At 39.9% G+C, this 17,776-nt stretch overlaps 1 protein-coding gene across 1 annotated transcript; it reads right to left on the bottom strand.

The window, feature by feature from the left end:
* Positions 1-13,890: 13,890 nt before the first annotated feature.
* LOC149020764 (wall-associated receptor kinase 2-like) lies at positions 13,891-17,343 on the bottom strand. Its single transcript, XM_089148976.1, has 3 exons — positions 16,268-17,343; positions 15,975-16,142; positions 13,891-15,181 (listed from the first exon to the last, which is right to left on the bottom strand). The coding sequence occupies exons 1-3, from the start codon at positions 17,142-17,144 to the stop codon at positions 14,004-14,006; spliced, it is 2,223 nt and encodes a 740-aa protein (XP_089005102.1). The 5' UTR covers positions 17,145-17,343; the 3' UTR covers positions 13,891-14,003.
* Between the last annotated feature and the right edge of the window lie 433 nt (positions 17,344-17,776).

Here is a 17,776-nt window from a genome sequence, read left to right on the forward strand (position 1 = left end):
GTTATTCCATAATTAGAAACATACACATCCGAACATATTATAATGCAAGCGATATGGAACATATGATGCAAATATGAGTCTAACTCATGAATGCTAGTCTCTAGGGTAGACATGCTTTAAGTCATAGCACCGACCCGGGGCAGCACTCTCCCATCATATCTGGGAATGCCGAGGAAGATCGGAAAGTCATCAAAAACCGTGGTAAGGGGATCGGCACCGCCTCCACACACCATTTGGCAAGACGGCGCATGTCACGCTAAGCCTAGCCCAATGCAAGTCATCCACACGAACATAGCAAACCTAGCCGGACACCCTATTTATTTTGGGATAAAGAAAGACGGTTCAATGTCGACCTTAAAAGTTAGACTAATTCAATATTATTATCTTAAAAACCTAGGAAGCCAGCGACCTTTCCTTAGGGAGATTTGTAATGTTTGGCCTTATCCACCGGGGCGGGACCGATGTTTGTAGGCCGAAAACCCGAAGTGGGGGAAATGAGAGTTGTGGACCCTTTGGTTGATGTTTTGGTGTCGGAACCCAAGCCCGGACATTGATGATGATGCCCCTCACTGAGAGCATGCGGGAGGAATCGCGACCGAAGAGGGGGAATTAGTTGAAGTACAAAATTAACCCGGCTCGATCCAAATATATTCCGAAACTAGACTCTTGATGGACCTGTAGGAGAAAACCACCCATGACGATATAGCCCCAAAGCGGGCAAACATGGAAAACGCTGGCATGAAGAAGGTGAGCATTTGGTAGACCTAAGAACCCAGCTTGATCCAAAGGACGGAAACAGACTATGACGAGGAGAAAACCCACCAATGACGAAGCCTCCGAACCCGGAAGTGTGAACATCGGATTTCGGAAACGACGGGCGATGCCTTTGGGATGCCACAGCCAAGGACCAGACAAAGGGAATGAGAAAAGATGTTGGATAACAAAGGAAACGAACAGAAGATATCACCAAAAGAGAACGGGAAGGCTCTCTATGCTCTGGCGGGGATGATCTCAAAATCATCTCTCTCCAACTATCATCTTCCAAGGTATGATTCCTCTCGCTCTCATCCACCCACTTCTCACGATGAGACCATGGCAAGGTGCGCAACCGCAAACACGCAGAAGCCCCCAATACTGCTTCCTCATTCTTGCTATGCCTCACTTGCATCGATCCACATATACATTACATGATTCCTGCTTAACAACAATTCTTATACTAAACGAGATGTGGAGTATGATTAGTTTAATCTGGCTTGCAAATGATTGTAATCATGTTCCTAACATCCCAAAACTCTAGCTTCCCTTCAATTCCACAATTATCAGAAGCTAGGATTCTTGTCTTTAGAACATAGGACCAATTTGGGGGTTTTCATTTGGACCATTGGATTGTGATAATACTGCACGAGAGTTCTGCATTGTTATTAATCATCCCTCCAAGGACGATGAAGGAAGACATGGACCAAAATCCCCAAAACCACAGAAGACAAGGGATCCGGGATACCACGACCAAGACCACGACCAAACTGTGGAAGAACCGCTCGTTTTATCCGTTTGACATCCGATCTTCCCGACTCTCTCTAACTTATTATTGATGTTTGTTTAGGGTCTTAACAATTCTTTGGACTAATCTTGGTATTCTCAATTCATCATCAACTCAACCTAAGGTAAGGATGGTTATCTCCATAAACATATAGATCATCAACTATGATTTATGTTCTTATTTATGAATAGAATCTCTTGATTTCTTTTAATCGTTATAAGACGTGATATATGGGTTAGAACAAGAGTATTGAAACCTATACTCTTGTCATGTTACATTACTATTCTTGTTTACTTATGTCTATGATGATTCATTTCAATATCAGATTTAACGTATTATGAAGATGTATTGGATGCATGAAAAGTGATGAACTGAATATGTGATTGCCACGATAACTTGGGATTGGGGAGTGTCCATTGACGGTCATTAGGCACCGGAGGGAATAGTATGGGATGTTCTCCGAAGGTGCCTACGACTCTTCCGGGTTATTGGATGACATACATAAGACGTCAGTGATTTGGCTAGGATGCGTCGATCGAGACCCGAATCGAAGGGCATGAGACCGAACGACCCGTGGTAGCAAGTGGGGACTTGTGGGCACTCAAGACCGGTAACCAACCCGTGAGAGGTCATAAATCTCATTGTGGGAACCATTTATTGGTAGGGTTGCAAATGGATAGACTTGGGCTCACGGGCGCAAGACCGGTAACCAACCCGTGAGAGGACGTGAGAGCTTCCCATTTACTATTTGTGGATGACCAATAGGGTTGATGAGTCCGAACCGGGATTACGCGACTCTAGTGAGAAGGATACCGGAAAGGATTGCCGAGGGGAGGAATGGAGATCTGGATCCGAGTTGATATGAAGAGTAGATGACTTGCATTGGGCAGGCTACCGTGACATGGCAATACTTATACCAAATGGTGATGTGAGAGAGTGGTGACTAAATCCCCAACCATGGTTTTTTTTTTGAGGACTTTACCGATCCCCCGGACATTCCCAAGATATGGAACGGGAGAGTGACAGACGACCCGAGAAGTATGGTGCTATGACTTAAAGCATGTCTACCTTAGAGACCAGCATTCATAAAGTTAGAACCATACTGCATCATGTGTTCCATATCATATTGCATCATGTTATGGCTTGTATCATATGGTTTATATTTTATGGAATGACTACCTGTGAGTTCTTCGAACTCACTCCTTTTGCAACATATTTTGTTAGACTTTCCGAGACTACCACCGTGGATGTGAAACCAACCCTCGGAGGGAGTTGAAAACTTGTATCATACCGGTGGCGATGAACCAGGTTGATAAAGACGAGTAGACCGAGATCGGGACTTGTTTGTAGCAGTTCAGCTTTATATTTGTGTGTTAGGGATGGGATGTCGCCTCATTCCCTTTTTAACCTTTTATTTGAATTGTCGGGACTATAGCTTAGTCCTTTCACTTGTTATTTGGTGAATCGGTTGTAACCTTTACTTTTAGTCGTCTCATCTTCCGCTATTATTATAGGATGGGTTTCCTCCCTCCTTTTCACACTTGATTGTTTATACTAATGAAATCCTTTTGCACTCTGATGTTATTTGTGAATCCTTCTGAGGTACTTTCTCGACTTTTATTATTAAATTATTTGGATACAAGGAATTTTTCTTGCTTTTGATTATATTATTGTGCTAAGTGACTATAATTGTTCCTAAACTTGATCGACGAGACTGTAATTCACTCCCCAGGTAATCCAGATGGGGTATCCCCTTGGTGGATTTAGGGCGGGATGTGACACAGTCGGTCAAGTCAGATTCAAATACATCCATTCCTCGCCCCCGGTGATCCTTTCCGGTATCCTTCACACTAGAGTCAGCGAAATCCCGGATTTCGGACTCATTAACCCTATTGGTCATCCACATATAGTAAACGGGAAGCTCTCAAGCCTCTCACGGATTGGTTTACGGTCTTGAGCGCCTTTGAGCCCAAGTCTATCCATATGCAACTCTACCAATAAATGGCCCCTTTCAGGTATCCGTCGCATGGTTTATGTCCCCTACCGGATTGGTTACCGGCCTAGAGCGTCCATCCAACCATACACTACCACGGGTTGTTCGGTCTCAATGCCCTTCCGATTCGGTTCTGACACGACAAGGATAATCCTAGCCACCCAACTAGACAGTCCATGTATGTCATCCAATAACCCGGAGAGTGTCGATAGGCACCATTGGAGAACATCCCATACTATTCCCTCCGATGCCTAAGGACAGGAGTGTCACTAGGACACCCCCCAATCCCAAGTCATACGTAAGCAATCACATATCCAACCTCATCATTTCTCATGCATCCAATGCATATCCATAATAATAATCAAATCATGATATTGAAACGAATCATTATAAACATAAGCAAATCAAAATGATAAAGTAACACAACAAGAGTATAAAGATTTAAATGTTACTGTTCTAACACATATGTAACAGTCCTATAATGATTGAAAGAAAATTAAGAGGTTTCATTCTTTAAATAAAACACCATTCAATATTTGATGACTTATATGTTTATAGAGATAACCATCCTTACCTTGGATGAATTGATGATGAATTGAGAATACCAAGAATAGTCCAATAGAATTGTTAAGGCCCTAAACAAACATCAATAATAAGTTAGAAAAGAAGTCGGGAAGATCGGATGTTAATTGGATCAAAATTGGCCAAGGTTGCTGTCTGCCAACATTTTGGTCGATGGTATCGACCAAAAGGATCGACCAAAAATTCCTTCGAGACAGAAATGTGGATTTTGGGGGTTTTCATCCGAAATGAGTCTTCTAGTGTTCGGATCAATCTGGAACTTGGAGGCATACTTAACAATAGTAGTAGGACACTGTAAATCAAGAAATTTACCCAATCCAATGGTCTAAACAAAAAGCCCCAATTTGAGCTATCAAGTTGAAGTGATAAACATCATGGCATGAGTTGGAATTGATTGCATTGATGAGGAATGGCATGAAATAGTTAGAGGAACTAATAGAAATTCGATTGGAATCACATGGCAATGTTAAACATGGACATAATACATACTATAACTCAATTTGGTACCAAATGGCATGATGCTAATAGATAAATCATAGGATACATATGCTAGGCGTGAGGTAGAAGTATAGCATCAATGAATAGTTAAGGAAATCATGGATTGAACATGAGTAGACACTTGGAGTGGTGGTTGCAAGGTTGCAACACCATTCCCAATGTCTCATCAGCAAGGTGGCAATAGAAAAGAGTAGAAAATGGTAGGGTAGATAGTGGAATGATGATTCATACCTTAGTGTGGAAGATGAAGATAAGAATCAATGATAAACAAAGAGTTTTTGATGAGGTGCCCTTCATACTAACCAAGGAGCTGCGGGAAGCCTCCCACGCTTCAAGGTGAGAAAATGATTGCAAAAGGGCTCAAGGCTCGAGGTTATAATAAATAGAAAAGGAATATTCCATGGAATCATTAACTGCAGACCGGGATATTTTGGTCGATGGTCCTTGGTCGATGGTATCGACCAAAAGGATTGACCAAAATATTTCCAGCAGAAAACTCCGGTTTAGAACAGCAACTTCAAGTAGGGATTTGAAAGGCTATACAAGGTCAAATTGAGTGAGGTTTTCGTTCACAATTCAATCAAGGAGTCTAGTTTCGGGGAATACCTTTGGATTGTGCACAGGAGGTCATTTGGTACATCAACTATATTAATCTTCTCCGATGCGCAGACTTTCCTTAAACACCGACAATGCATTTAAGCAAGGGTATCATTGTCAATGTCCATGGGCCATCTCAATCATGATCATCAATCGAATGGTCCATAAATCCTTCTCCACCACTTCGGGTCTTCGGACCTGAATACAACAGTGGATCCGGGTCAGGGTCAGGGTTAGAATAGGGTTGGATATTACATCAGTCCTCATCAGTCAACTATGGTTGGGATTTAAGTCAACACTCTTTTACTATCTTACCACGACCATTGGCATGAGTATTGGCGCATGTCGGGGTTTCTAATCCAATGCAAGGTCATACAGTAACATACTACATGAAGTCAAGATACTTCCCATATGGTACCAACCAACTCGATTCCGTATCCTTCTCTACCTAGGAATGAGAATCCTCACAGACTGGCTACCGCTGTTGGACTTCATTCCCTAATCCTATGGTCATCCACATATTGTTGGGGAGGATGTTTTCATGACCCCTCACGACTCCCGGGCCGTTCCTTGGATGTCCATGAGCCCAAACCCTAACTATGCAACCTATCATTATATGATCAACAGTGGACCACTAAATCTCTGCATAGTCTGGTTACCTCTGGAGGATGAAACAGAGTCACATCACCATTATCACGGGTCATCCGGTTTCAATTCCCCTACCGAAAGTGTAGTAGCATGTGACGGTTTCTAGGCATGCACTAGACTTCCTAGGTATGTCATCCAGTAGTCATGATAGTGTTGGAGGCATCAGTGAGCATGTGTCCCATACCATAGCCCCTCGATATCTCAAGCAATGGATACCCAATGTGATACCCTTTCATCACAACTATATCACATCATCCAATCATTATATCATAACCATTCATTCAATATCATAAAGTGATAAAGTATATAGAAATATCATATACAACATACTTTCAACAGTAATACAATGATTTATACAACTACAACAAGTCATATAATCAATGGAGAATGTAAGAAATATAACATCCAACATATAGCATGTCATTATCTATAAATTAGAAAGTATGTCCTTACCTGTAAATATGTAAAAGCCTACTAAAGTGCAAATAAACTTCACCCACAACACTTCCAGTAAACTCGAATAATACCTAAACATAGAGTTACAAGAATACATTAAAGAGATGAGTCAAATCAAAGCAAAGACAAACTTCACATAGCAACTGTGACTCAGCCGGTCGCTTGGGTCAAGTGACCGACCTTGTTACAGACAGATTGTAAGTCCAAAATTTTGACTTTCAACCATCCAATTGCAATCCGATTTTGGGATGATTTAAGTCCAAATTTTATTCTTAAGAAGTCTATAACAAAGGTGCGAATTAGTAACCTAAAAATATAAAGATTCATAATTCAATTCATCTCCTTTGATTAGATCCATCCTTTATTTGAATGCATGGATTTGCTTCGGATAGGATCTTCTCAAAGTCATTGATAAAGAATAGAACCAACATAATTTGGTTACTACCAACATAAAGGAGATGGATCTAAACCATTCCAAAAGCTGAGGGAAGAGAATGGAGTGAATGGAGATCACTTACCTCTTTTAGAATCACAAAACAGATGGGGGGAAAGGCTCCACTTCATAATCCACGCTTCTCTCACCTTCTAGCACGTGTCTTTTGCCTCCTAACCATCCACAACAGCAATCCTGAATATAATAATGAGTTAAAAGGTCAGGGTTTGCTATTTATAGAGAACAGGAGGCAAATTAGGGAAAAATCCCGCAAGCAAACCATGGCGGTCGCTTGGGGCGGTTGATTGGCCAATTAACCTCCTTAAGTAACTGCCCCCTAGTACTTTTTCAGTACTTGGGTGCTTTGCTCAAGGGGTTGATCCCCAACTCAAACCTAACCCTAAACAACATGTGGGGGATGTCTTACCTTCAATTCGGACATCTTCAAACACCTCTTGACTCAGGCTGGAAATCAACTTTCCCAGCAAAGCAGGTTCTTCATCAAGAGAATCCATATCCATAGATTTAGGATATGGATCATGGACTTCAATCTGGATACTCCACAACTTATTCCGGCTTGATCTTCGGGTTATTGGACCTGGAATACGGATTCCGGGTTAGAAATACGAGGGTTGTTACAGTTGGAGTTGCTCCCTGCATGGGAAGATTCAGGTTCAAAGCTGCTTGTTCTAAGGGTTGTGTTTCACATGGTAATAAGAGATGAGCCTCTTTGGACATTCCCTCCTTGTGAGCATTGGGTCTTTCTTTCCACCACCGCATCCATGCCCTTGGGAGTTTGAATCGTTGTTATCTGAATTTTCTCCCACCATTATCACTCAAGGATTGAAAACATAGGAAAGAATGAATAAATCTCTTTCCCACAAACAATGTCAAATGTTGCTCTAGAATCTCCCTACTCCGGTTCAGCCTAGAGATACTTCGAACCAGAGATTTGTAAATTAAAAGAACTGGTGAGAGCAGGCCATCTCTGTGGACGAGAAGTTGCCTCTGGTGGTGAAATTAAATTCTGGGTAACATGATGCCTCTCAGGGAGGAATAAATGCCCAAGAAGATATGTTTTTCTTGGGTGGTTGCAGAAGTTAATGCTCTATTCTTGGCTTATCAAATCTAGGTTTTTATCACCGTTATTATAGATGAAGGAAAAAACCATGGGGGAGATCAACCTTAGCCGTTGGATCGTCAGATCCCATTGTCCAAGAGAGATTAAGTTTAGGACAAAACTTGTGTGGGAAGCCTTGGATTTGGAGCACACTCCACGAGAATGATGGAGAACTCTGCCAAATGTACTTTCTATGTCTCCTTAGCAAAATGGTGGGAAGCAATACCCAAATATTTGGACATATTGGCATATCTCCTGACAAGAGCAGCTCATTTAAGGTATAGGTACGGAGTATTAAATGCTGAATTTAATGCTTTGATGCACATCCCCCTTTATAAGGACTTTCTTGTGCCCTACTGTGTTTTTGCCGAGAAGTGGCACCCGAGAAGTCCATCTAGCACTCATTCTCTACATGAGTCCGAGAACTGAATTCCGTAAAGTGTTCGGCTGATCATTTTGATAAACCAAAACTAGTTACCTCTGGTTCAAATGGTTCGCACCGGTTTAGAAGTCAATGAAATTCTTTGACATAACATTTACCATTTTCAACTCTCCAACAACCACTAGAATAAATTGAAGTATTTTAATAGCTAACTCCTGCACAATCACTGACCTCAAACCATGCAATGAAAATATATAACAAAGAGGTTCTTTCTTTGTAATTAATTTATGGGTGAACGTATTAGGTGAGGGAGCATGGTCTTGTCCGAATGTGTGTGGTGCACTTGATCATAATAATCTTTCTCCTTAGTTCATGGGATACCTATTAACTAATTTTGAAGAAACAAGCCACACATGCCAACCTTTTCCTATGGTAGTGATTCTTGAAACCTTGAGAGATTAGGGCTGCAACAATGCCGAGCTGAGTTAAACCTTTTGAAACCTTAATCCTAACCCTGAATACCTTAGCTTAGTTTCGATCTTGACGGGCTTATAAACCCTATCCCCAACACTATCTTTGGCTGGCCATTCCTAGCCCTTACTAGCCATAATCAGCCTGATTGAGTCAAGTCTAGTTAGCTTGGCCCTGGTCTTGTTTCACCATCAAGGGTTTTTGAACAGCTCCTAACCTACCAACCAACCAACCAACCAAAAAGGTAAACACATCCCAGGGATCAAGTTGAAAGAAAGAGATTGATGGACCCAACCATGCAAAACGAAGTGGCCAACTTTCGACATTGACCTTGACTAGAGATTGTGGACATGCTTCTAACCCTCTAATGGCAACCTCCTATATTTTGGCAATAAGTGCAAGGAGGTCTCAGGTCCGAGCCTGAGTCCATTTACACCTTATCCCTTGACACCTAGTCCTTGTGACTAGTTTGATGATAACCAAAAAGAAGAACGATGGTTGAGGTCTAGGTTATTCAAGGTAAAAAATCAAAACAAGTTGGGAGAATTATGAGCCTCGACCCAATTGACTTATGATAAATCAAGATAAATGCAAAGCATCAAAACCAAACTTGCACCCGTGTGAGAGAATGGGAGGTAGTAGAAGGATCTAGTCTTAAGACATTCGATCAATTTGGGGTCCTATGGTTTGTGGTAGGTTTATGGAGAAACTAGGGGATGTTTATGGCATGTTCGGGTTCAGTGTATGTGTAGAGCCTATGGTTTCAGTTTGGGATCCAAATCTAACATCGAAAATTTGTGTTTGGACCTCACTCAAGGTCTAAATCTTTCTAGGTTTGGTATTTCAGATTTAGGTACCTAAAGGTTTCAGCTTAACGTCTCTGGTTAGGCTTTAAATTTAAGGTTTTTGCACTTCAGGGATCAAGGGGTTCGTGGTTTAAAACCCATAATATTATTGTTAAAGATCCAAGGCCTCGGGGTTTAAATTTTTTTTTTTTTTTGAGCAAATTACATAGCACCCACAATATTTGGGGTAAAATTCTTGACCACCTATTATTGCCTCATAAATTACATGGCACCCACAGTCAAAATTACAAATTATTCACGGTTAACTTTGATGTTAAAATAGATAATGAAATTACCCAAATGCCCTTACTTTATTTAAAACATTTAAAATGACCAATCTACCCCCCATTTTAATTCTCTCACTGCAAAACCCTCAGGGGGTGAAGTACCTTCACCCACTTTCTACCTGGGTTCAAATCCTTTGCGGAGCACAGAGTAGTGGCCATTCAGCAGCTGCTCTAGACGTGCGTCGCATGTCAGAAACCCAAATCAGAGCTGTTGGCATTTTTTTCGCTTACTCAAGTGTTAAACCGTTTACAAAGAAAGCGCTTTGGATGAATGAACCTTAAACCAAACTAGGTTCTCATAAAAAATAAAAAATAAAAAGAAAATCAAAATGAACTCTGCATTGTCTTCTATCTCGAGTCTCCTCGACTAAAAACCTCTCAAAATTTCTTGGATGTAAATGAATTTTCGAGTGTCCTCTCTTCCATGGTGAGGCCTAGGGACATTTATTTTTCAGGGCTTGATAGGGATCTCTAGTAGCTTCTATCATCACCAATGGTGTTTGGTCCTCTCCTCGGTCTATCAGATATTTGGAGCTTCTTCCCCTCATTCACCCTGGCCAAATATAAAGTCCTAACAGAATATCAAAACAACTCTGATTTCTTCCCCTACACTGACTATCATGCCAACCCAAAGAAGAGAGCTTTCCAAATCTAGTCCCCCAAGGAAAAAATAAATAAAAAATCTGGCAGCCATGGTCTCCCACAGACAGCAAAGCATATATTCCTTGATATTGGGTTACATAGAAAAATGCATTCCAAAGATCAAATAGAAACTTATAACTATATGCAATTTTATTCATCAATATACTTTCCTAGATATCTTGTTCATACATGTTATTGTTGATACCTTATTCATACATGCTTATGAGGATTTATTCTTTTATACTAATTTTTTCCTTGGTAGTTCGACTAGTCTTTTCTTGGATATCATAATTGTAACCATAACCTAGTTATGAAATTTTACTCTAACAGCAGGCTATTGTGTTCCTATATTCAACAAGTAATTTAAGGTGTTGAATTTTGAAACCTACAGAGGAGACAACATTTACTTTTTAAATGGATAGGGGTTGGGTCACAAAATCAAAAGACCCTTTTTATAGGGTATGAAAACCATACGTACAGTTTACCGAAAAGAAAAAAAAAACACACCATACTTACAGGGGGTTCAACAACTCTTAGACTTTTTACATTTTCCAAAGTACCTATAGAGAGGAAAAGATTTTATGCCCTTGTGTGCATTGTATTAATCTAGCACTAAAAACATGTGAGGAGGTCTATGAGCGTTTGGTGTGTGTTGAAATTTTAAGGAGCTGAATTATTTGGAATTATCATGGAGAAGTTACATCCATAGATAATAATATTATTGAAGATTGTATCAGTGCTAATCGAAATGATGCCATTTTTCCAAACATGCATGACATGTTACATGATGCATTTGAGGGGATTGAGGATAATGCAAGAACTGAGCATAGCGGGTAGCGAAGTAAAGATGTTGAAAAGTTAAATTGAATTTTATAGAGAAAAAAATACATTGTTTATTTGATTTTAGTACAATGTGCAACTGAAGCGTTTATTGCAGCTCCAATATAAAGGACATCCTCATCAATTGTGAAGTAGGGCTTTGCGGAGGGTGGGATATTCCTACACTTTCAAGAAGAGATTGGAGTCCAACAAAGCTTTATGGGTTGAAGAACTTCTGAGCGTGCTCTGGGCTTACAGAACAATGGTTCGAACACCAACGGGGAAAACATCATTTAAATTGGCCTACGGGTCAGAAGCTTTGGCTTCAAGAGAGTAATGGTTGGGACTCTAAGAGAAAGGGAATTAGAAGAAAAATATAACGAGCAAGGTCTGATAGATAGCTTGGATCTACTGGACGAAGTCTGAACAAAAGCCATTGCCCGAACTTAGCACTATCATACAAGCATTGGGTCACAGTATAATGCCCGAGTAAAGTGCCAGCAGTACCGTTCGGGAGATCTAGTTCAAAGGAACACTCTTGCTTCAGACCCTCGTCACCAAAGGAAACTGGATCCTTCATGGGAAGGACCATATATTATCATGAAACCAGTAGGATCGGGCGCCTACAAGTTAAAAATATCCAATCGTGGAATGCAAGGCACTTGAAGAAGTTTTATCCTTAGTCATTTCTTTGCTGTAATCCCAAATGAGATTCTTAATAAAGTTCAAATTCCATAAACCAAACCTCTTTTGAATGGAGGGCCATAAGTATGGTAGCATAAGATGCTCAATTCATAGAATGATCAATTCAAAAGGCTTCGGTTATGATCGACTGAGTCATCCCAACACTAAGAAAAATTCTTAGGAAATTTCTAAGTAGATGCATCAGCTATGTCCAAATATGACCTCTCTTAACACTTAGAAAAATTCTCAGGAATTTTATAAGTAGATGCATCAGCTATGTCCAAATATGACCTATCCTAACACTTAGAAAAATTCTCAGGAATTTTCTAAGTAGAAAATAACAAATGTTGTTTCTTCGGGTCTTTCACACAAAAGACTCGCTTTGCTTGTGTGGGGAACACGAATTGGTCATCAATATCATCTTCTCCAATATGCACAAAATGATTAAAATTTACACTCACAAAACCCAAATCATCTTTAAAAATGAGCCCAATCACATCGAAACAGGACGGTTTTGAGATCTGTTGAATATTTTAACTCAATGACATCCTTTAAAATGCCATAGTATGATATATTTCCCTCAACAGGACAACTATCTCTGCGGCTGGACCCGCTCTTTGTTCGTACTATCACTAAGACTCCACTTTTTGAGTTTGTCGACAAGTTTTATGATCTTTTGTGTGAAATCTAATGCCGTTGATTATGTAGCCTTTGTATCTTTTGGCTTCCAAGTTTGGACCTTTCGCTAACCACCGGATGTTATCAAGGACCTCAACTCCATAGGGGTTGTTTTGTCTTGGTGGTTGATTTGCATTTTTCTTGTTGCACCATTGGAGGGCATATACGATCTTTAGTATAGTGTCATCACACGACTCAATCAAATCTTGTTTTTCTAACAATTTTTGTTGTAGGTATCAAGAAGGTCGGTGAAGGAGATATTATCAAAACCAACTTCCGTTCAAGACGAAAGTTGGGTTCAATCTCTCAATATTCGAATAATAATTTCCAACAATTCCTCATAAGATCTCTAAGCAATGGGACCAAAATTAGGAAACATGGTCATCCTTAAATTGGCTTTCTCTTCACCTTGTAAGTGTTTATTTGGTGGCATAAATTAACTCAAGTAAGAAAGCTTCATCACCCCAAACCTCAGATACTCCCTTTCCTCTTTCATTTTCAAATGATAAAGAGTCAAGAACACTTTGTAGGAGGATATTTTGTGTTCAGTGGGACTGATTAGTTTTGAAGCTTCATTGATTATGTAACATTTGATATCAAACCTGACCCCACATTAAGGGATCAATAGCCCACAGTAAAGTGAAAACTACCACTTGGAGAGAGCTACTATGTATAGAGATATCTTTCATCTTTATACCTCTCCTCACTTCGTTAACCGGCTCACGTCAAGATAGAGACCTCTTCAGTCTTTGGCCAGTTCTAGATGCGGCAATGAAGTGAAGCTCATGAGGTAGGCACCCTAGTTGTGAACAAGTGCACTTGGTAGGGTATGGAGTATTAAAACTCCATCTTATCCATAGATCTTTGGTTTAAATATCCTGCACATGTTACCTTTCCCCTCATATAATAGAATATAATGGAGAAGGCCTTCACTTCAAATTCCTTGCTTCAAATACTTGAATTTGGCAAATAAATCAAGCCCAATGAACATCCAAGGATGGAGCTCACTTGGGTCGGGCTAGCAGAAGCCCATATGGTCTCAGCCCGATATAGGTTTGATTGGTGGGACTTACATATGATGGTCATTCAGAGGGTTTCACTAAAGATAAGGGACAATGCAGCTTAAGGAAAATTTTAATTAGGAAACAAGCTTGAGGGTTATTTCCCGAACCTAACGTTTGACCGAAACGGTCGTAGTGATGTAATTATTTTCAATAGATCTCTCATAAGAGTTGGACAATGTCATACAATTGTTCAACAATATCATCAATAGCAGCTAAAACGGAAATTTAACATAACTGCAGAAAGTACATTTCTACTGTGGATAATCAACGAGCAATCTCTAATGGTAACATGAAAGGAGTCCCTGAGGACATTGGCGCAAGAATATAAGCAGTAGAACTTGTTGATGATTCTCCAAGAAAACTTTCAGTTTCTTTAGGGTTATGTTGTATCATTGGATGCTCGTACGACCTTCTTAGTGACTCAAGCTCCATTGTCACTTCTTTCATTGTTGGCCTATCTTCTCCTTTCATTTCAAGGCATCTACATACAAGTTCAGAAACTGCCATTATATGCTCATTATTCCCCTCATTTAATACCTGGTACTCAAGAATCTGAAAAAGATTGTTATCTTTCAATGATGAAACAAAATGCATGGCAAGGGTCCTAAGATCGTCAGATCCTTCTGTAAGAATCGGCTTTTGCCTTGTCAAAAGCTCAGCAAGGACAACACCGAAGCTATAAACATCACTCTTATCAATTAGTTGGCCAGTTTGAAAACATTCAGGATCCAAGTAACCCATGGTCCCTTGAACTAATGTCATTGCTTGAGCTTGATCCAGAGGAGCCAACCTTGAAGCTCCAAAGTCAGATAGTTTAGCCACGTAATTATCATCTAGAAGTATATTGGAAGACTTGACATCCCTATGAAGGATGGGTGTTGAATGATAGGAGTGCAAATATGAAAGTGCTCCTGCTGTTTCAGTGGCAATTCTTAAACGATTCCTCCATGATATAGACACCAACTGATTCTCATTATGGATATGCTGGAAGAGGGTTCCATTAGAGATGAATTCATAAACCAATAACGGAATCTCTATTTCTAAACAGCAACCGAAAAGCTTCACCACATTTCTATGGTTGATTTGAGAAAGGATGTCAACCTCATTGATAAACTGTCTAATTTGCCCTTTATCCATTACCTTGGATTTCTTTACTGCAACTACTTTGCCATTTGACAAGATTCCTCTATAAACTGTACCATGCCCTCCTTGGCCAATTATTTGGCTCTCATCAAAGTTGTTGGTTGCCTTATTGAGCTCTTCTATAGTAAAAATCCCAGCATTATCTTGGACTCCTCGACGTGAAGCAATTTGTTGCTGCAATAGCAAGCCTCCATTTTGCTGGAAGAATTTTTCTCTACGCTTGATTACTCTGCTTCTCTGAATTCCCCAATATGCAAAACAAATACTGAAGAGTACAAAGACAAAGCTGGCACCAGCACCTGCATAAAAACAGATTTAATAAGAAGTATATTATTTTGAGCAAATTACATTTACATCCCTCCATCTCATAAACAGTTATATTTACACCCTTTGGATTTTATTTTGAACGTTCTCTTGTGCTTAAGACGGTTAATTTTAAATATACAAAAGACATGTTTACCCCTCTTGAGTTTTAATCTAAGATTTAAAAAACAAAAAATATACATAAAAGTCAGCAATTTTTAAGATCAGTCGATATCTTTTGAGGAAACTACTTAGAAAATCTGTTTTATCTAGGACTCAAGATGTCATGTCTAAATATCAAAACTTTAAAGTTCCACTAATAGTTCAGTGAAGTTTTACTGTTTGAATAAACCTTCTCTTTTAGAGTTTGAAATAAAAAAAAAAATTAATATTGGGAATTTTGAAAACACAATACACGCTGACTCATTACTTAACTCTTATTCTAACAGTTGGAGTATAATCATAATAGAGTTCAAAACAAAAGAGAATAAACATAATAGAATAAATTCTAGGGGGTGTAATTAAGCATAATTTATGAACATAGAATGTAATTTTCTTGATTATTTTTAGTTTAGAAGAGAGATAGAAAGAGCACCAACCCTAAATTAACAAAGCCATGGTAATTTTACATCAAATTTCAATCAAGCAAAGTAGCACCAACACTAAATTAACAAAGCCAAGATAATTTTAAATCAAATTTCAATCTACCACGGAGAAAGAGAGAGTTAATAAAATGATCGATCTTCCAAAAGGAAAGGAGAAAAGAAACTTTACTAGGCAGAGAATTACCTACGATAATTTTTAGCAAGGGAAAGTTTTGTATACAGCGAGTCCCATCCGTCAAACCATCTCCTTCATAACCGTCTGGACAATGGCACCTGTAACTTCCATCAGTATTATGGCAAGTTGCGGTCTCATAGCATGAATTATTGTGCCCTCGTTCACATTCGTTTATGTCTTTGGTCAAATCAACAGATCCATCACAATAATGATGAAATTAACCGTGTTAGTCCGACAGTTCAAAGGAACAGTGAAAAGTGGAGCATTTCAAGTAATTCAGAAAAGCTCGAAAGGCTACTTACCTTGGCATCCTTGAGGATGATAAGGGTTTCCTTCAAAACCATGTTTGCAGTAACACCTGTAGCCAGGGCCATTGGATGAATTCGAGCAACTGGTATTTGGACCACAAGCATAAGAATGAGTATCTTGCTTAGCTTCTTCGCATGTCTCAGTTCCAATTGCCCAGTCCATCACCATCGGAATATTCAATCTGTCGAAGGTATCAATTGAGAGATCTGATAACCTGAAGGTGTACCAGTCTCTGTCTGCCAAGAAAGCAAAACTGCAAGGGTTGAAAGGCGATGTCTTGGTGTGGTTATAGAAACTATCCACGGACACGTTGAAATGTTTAAGCCCCCATGGAATTGAGATCTGGCAACAGCCGATTCCAGAACAAGAACCATCTCTCAGACTCCCCTGGTTACTGCACAGAGACGTGCACCCACTCATCGAATCTTCGTAGTCCGGGTAGCTAAGCGTAGCTAGAGTATCACACCCAATGGCTGTGAATGTGTTGTTGGTGGGTGAGAACCAGAAGGGAGAATTTGCCATATCAACCTCGTAGGTGTCCCAGTCTATGGATTCTCCGGTATAATCGTAGCAATCATAAGCATAATATTTACTCTTGAACTTAGCTTTTCCATCCAATGATAACTCGAGAACCTGGATATTACTTGTTCCTATGTAAGGTTTGAGGATGCCATCTTTCTTGGACGTGCAGGTTATAAGATAACCATCATCCTTGAAGCATTCTTGTTTGTCACCAAACGGGTAAGGGATGCTTACGTCTCCACATCTCTCCCTGCAACCAGATAAAGTTTGGGGTGGAGCCATCATAGCTATTTCACCTGAGGACAGAAAACCAAGTAGTGCAAGCAACATCAGAAGATTCAGAGACATGGCTTTGCTTGACTGGTAATCTTGCTTTCTCTTCACCTTGGCAGTTCCAAGGGGGATATTAATAAACTCAAGGAAGAAGGCTTCAATTTCGACTTCAATGCTGCTATGCACGCTATGCTGTAAACGAGATTTCAATCTTGACCGTCTGTTTTCTAAATTTTACACTTTTAAGAAACAGATGTTTGAGATTGAATTCTCGGTCGAGATCTCGACCGTTTGCTGCAAGTGCTACACATTAATTGCACAGCACCCACCACCCCCAACCCCCAACCCCTGTTTCCCTCTTTATGGAAGAAAAAAAGTCAAATTGAAGGCGGACCACTAGCCAATTTAGAAATTGCTTCAGCACTTCTCATACGCAATGCCTCTCTCACGTACATATAGAAGGACCTCATTTAGATTTTGGTCAGAGGAACACTTCTTTGGACCTTGCTTTAGTCTTGCGTATTTAATGCACAAGACCATCATGTAAAACAAATCGAAATCTCAACTGGAATTTTGATCCGACGGTCTGAAATTCCGTATGATGTTAATGCGACTGAAGCAATTTGGCAGTTCCTTGGCCTTTGGCAGAAATCTACTGCCAATGAACGTAATAGGAATTGCTGCTGAGTTTCCTTAACATGAAATTC

This window comes from Hakea prostrata, chromosome 3, assembly GCF_041222555.1.
Source record: "Hakea prostrata isolate BN-2017 chromosome 3, UWA_Hpros_2, whole genome shotgun sequence".
Classification (NCBI taxonomy): domain Eukaryota; kingdom Viridiplantae; phylum Streptophyta; class Magnoliopsida; order Proteales; family Proteaceae; genus Hakea; species Hakea prostrata.

Excerpts from the sequence above, each read along its gene's own strand:
- LOC149020764 (XM_089148976.1), bottom strand. The coding sequence starts at position 17,144 with ATGTCTCTGAATCTTCTGATGTTGCTTGCACTACTTGGTTTTCTGTCC. Across the intron at positions 16,143-16,267 it reads TCATCCTCAAGGATGCCAAG|ACATAAACGAATGTGAACGA; the intron begins GTAAGTAGCCTT and ends ATTTGACCAAAG. Across the intron at positions 15,182-15,974 it reads CTTGCTAAAAATTATCGTAG|GTGCTGGTGCCAGCTTTGTC; the intron begins GTAATTCTCTGC and ends GTTTTTATGCAG.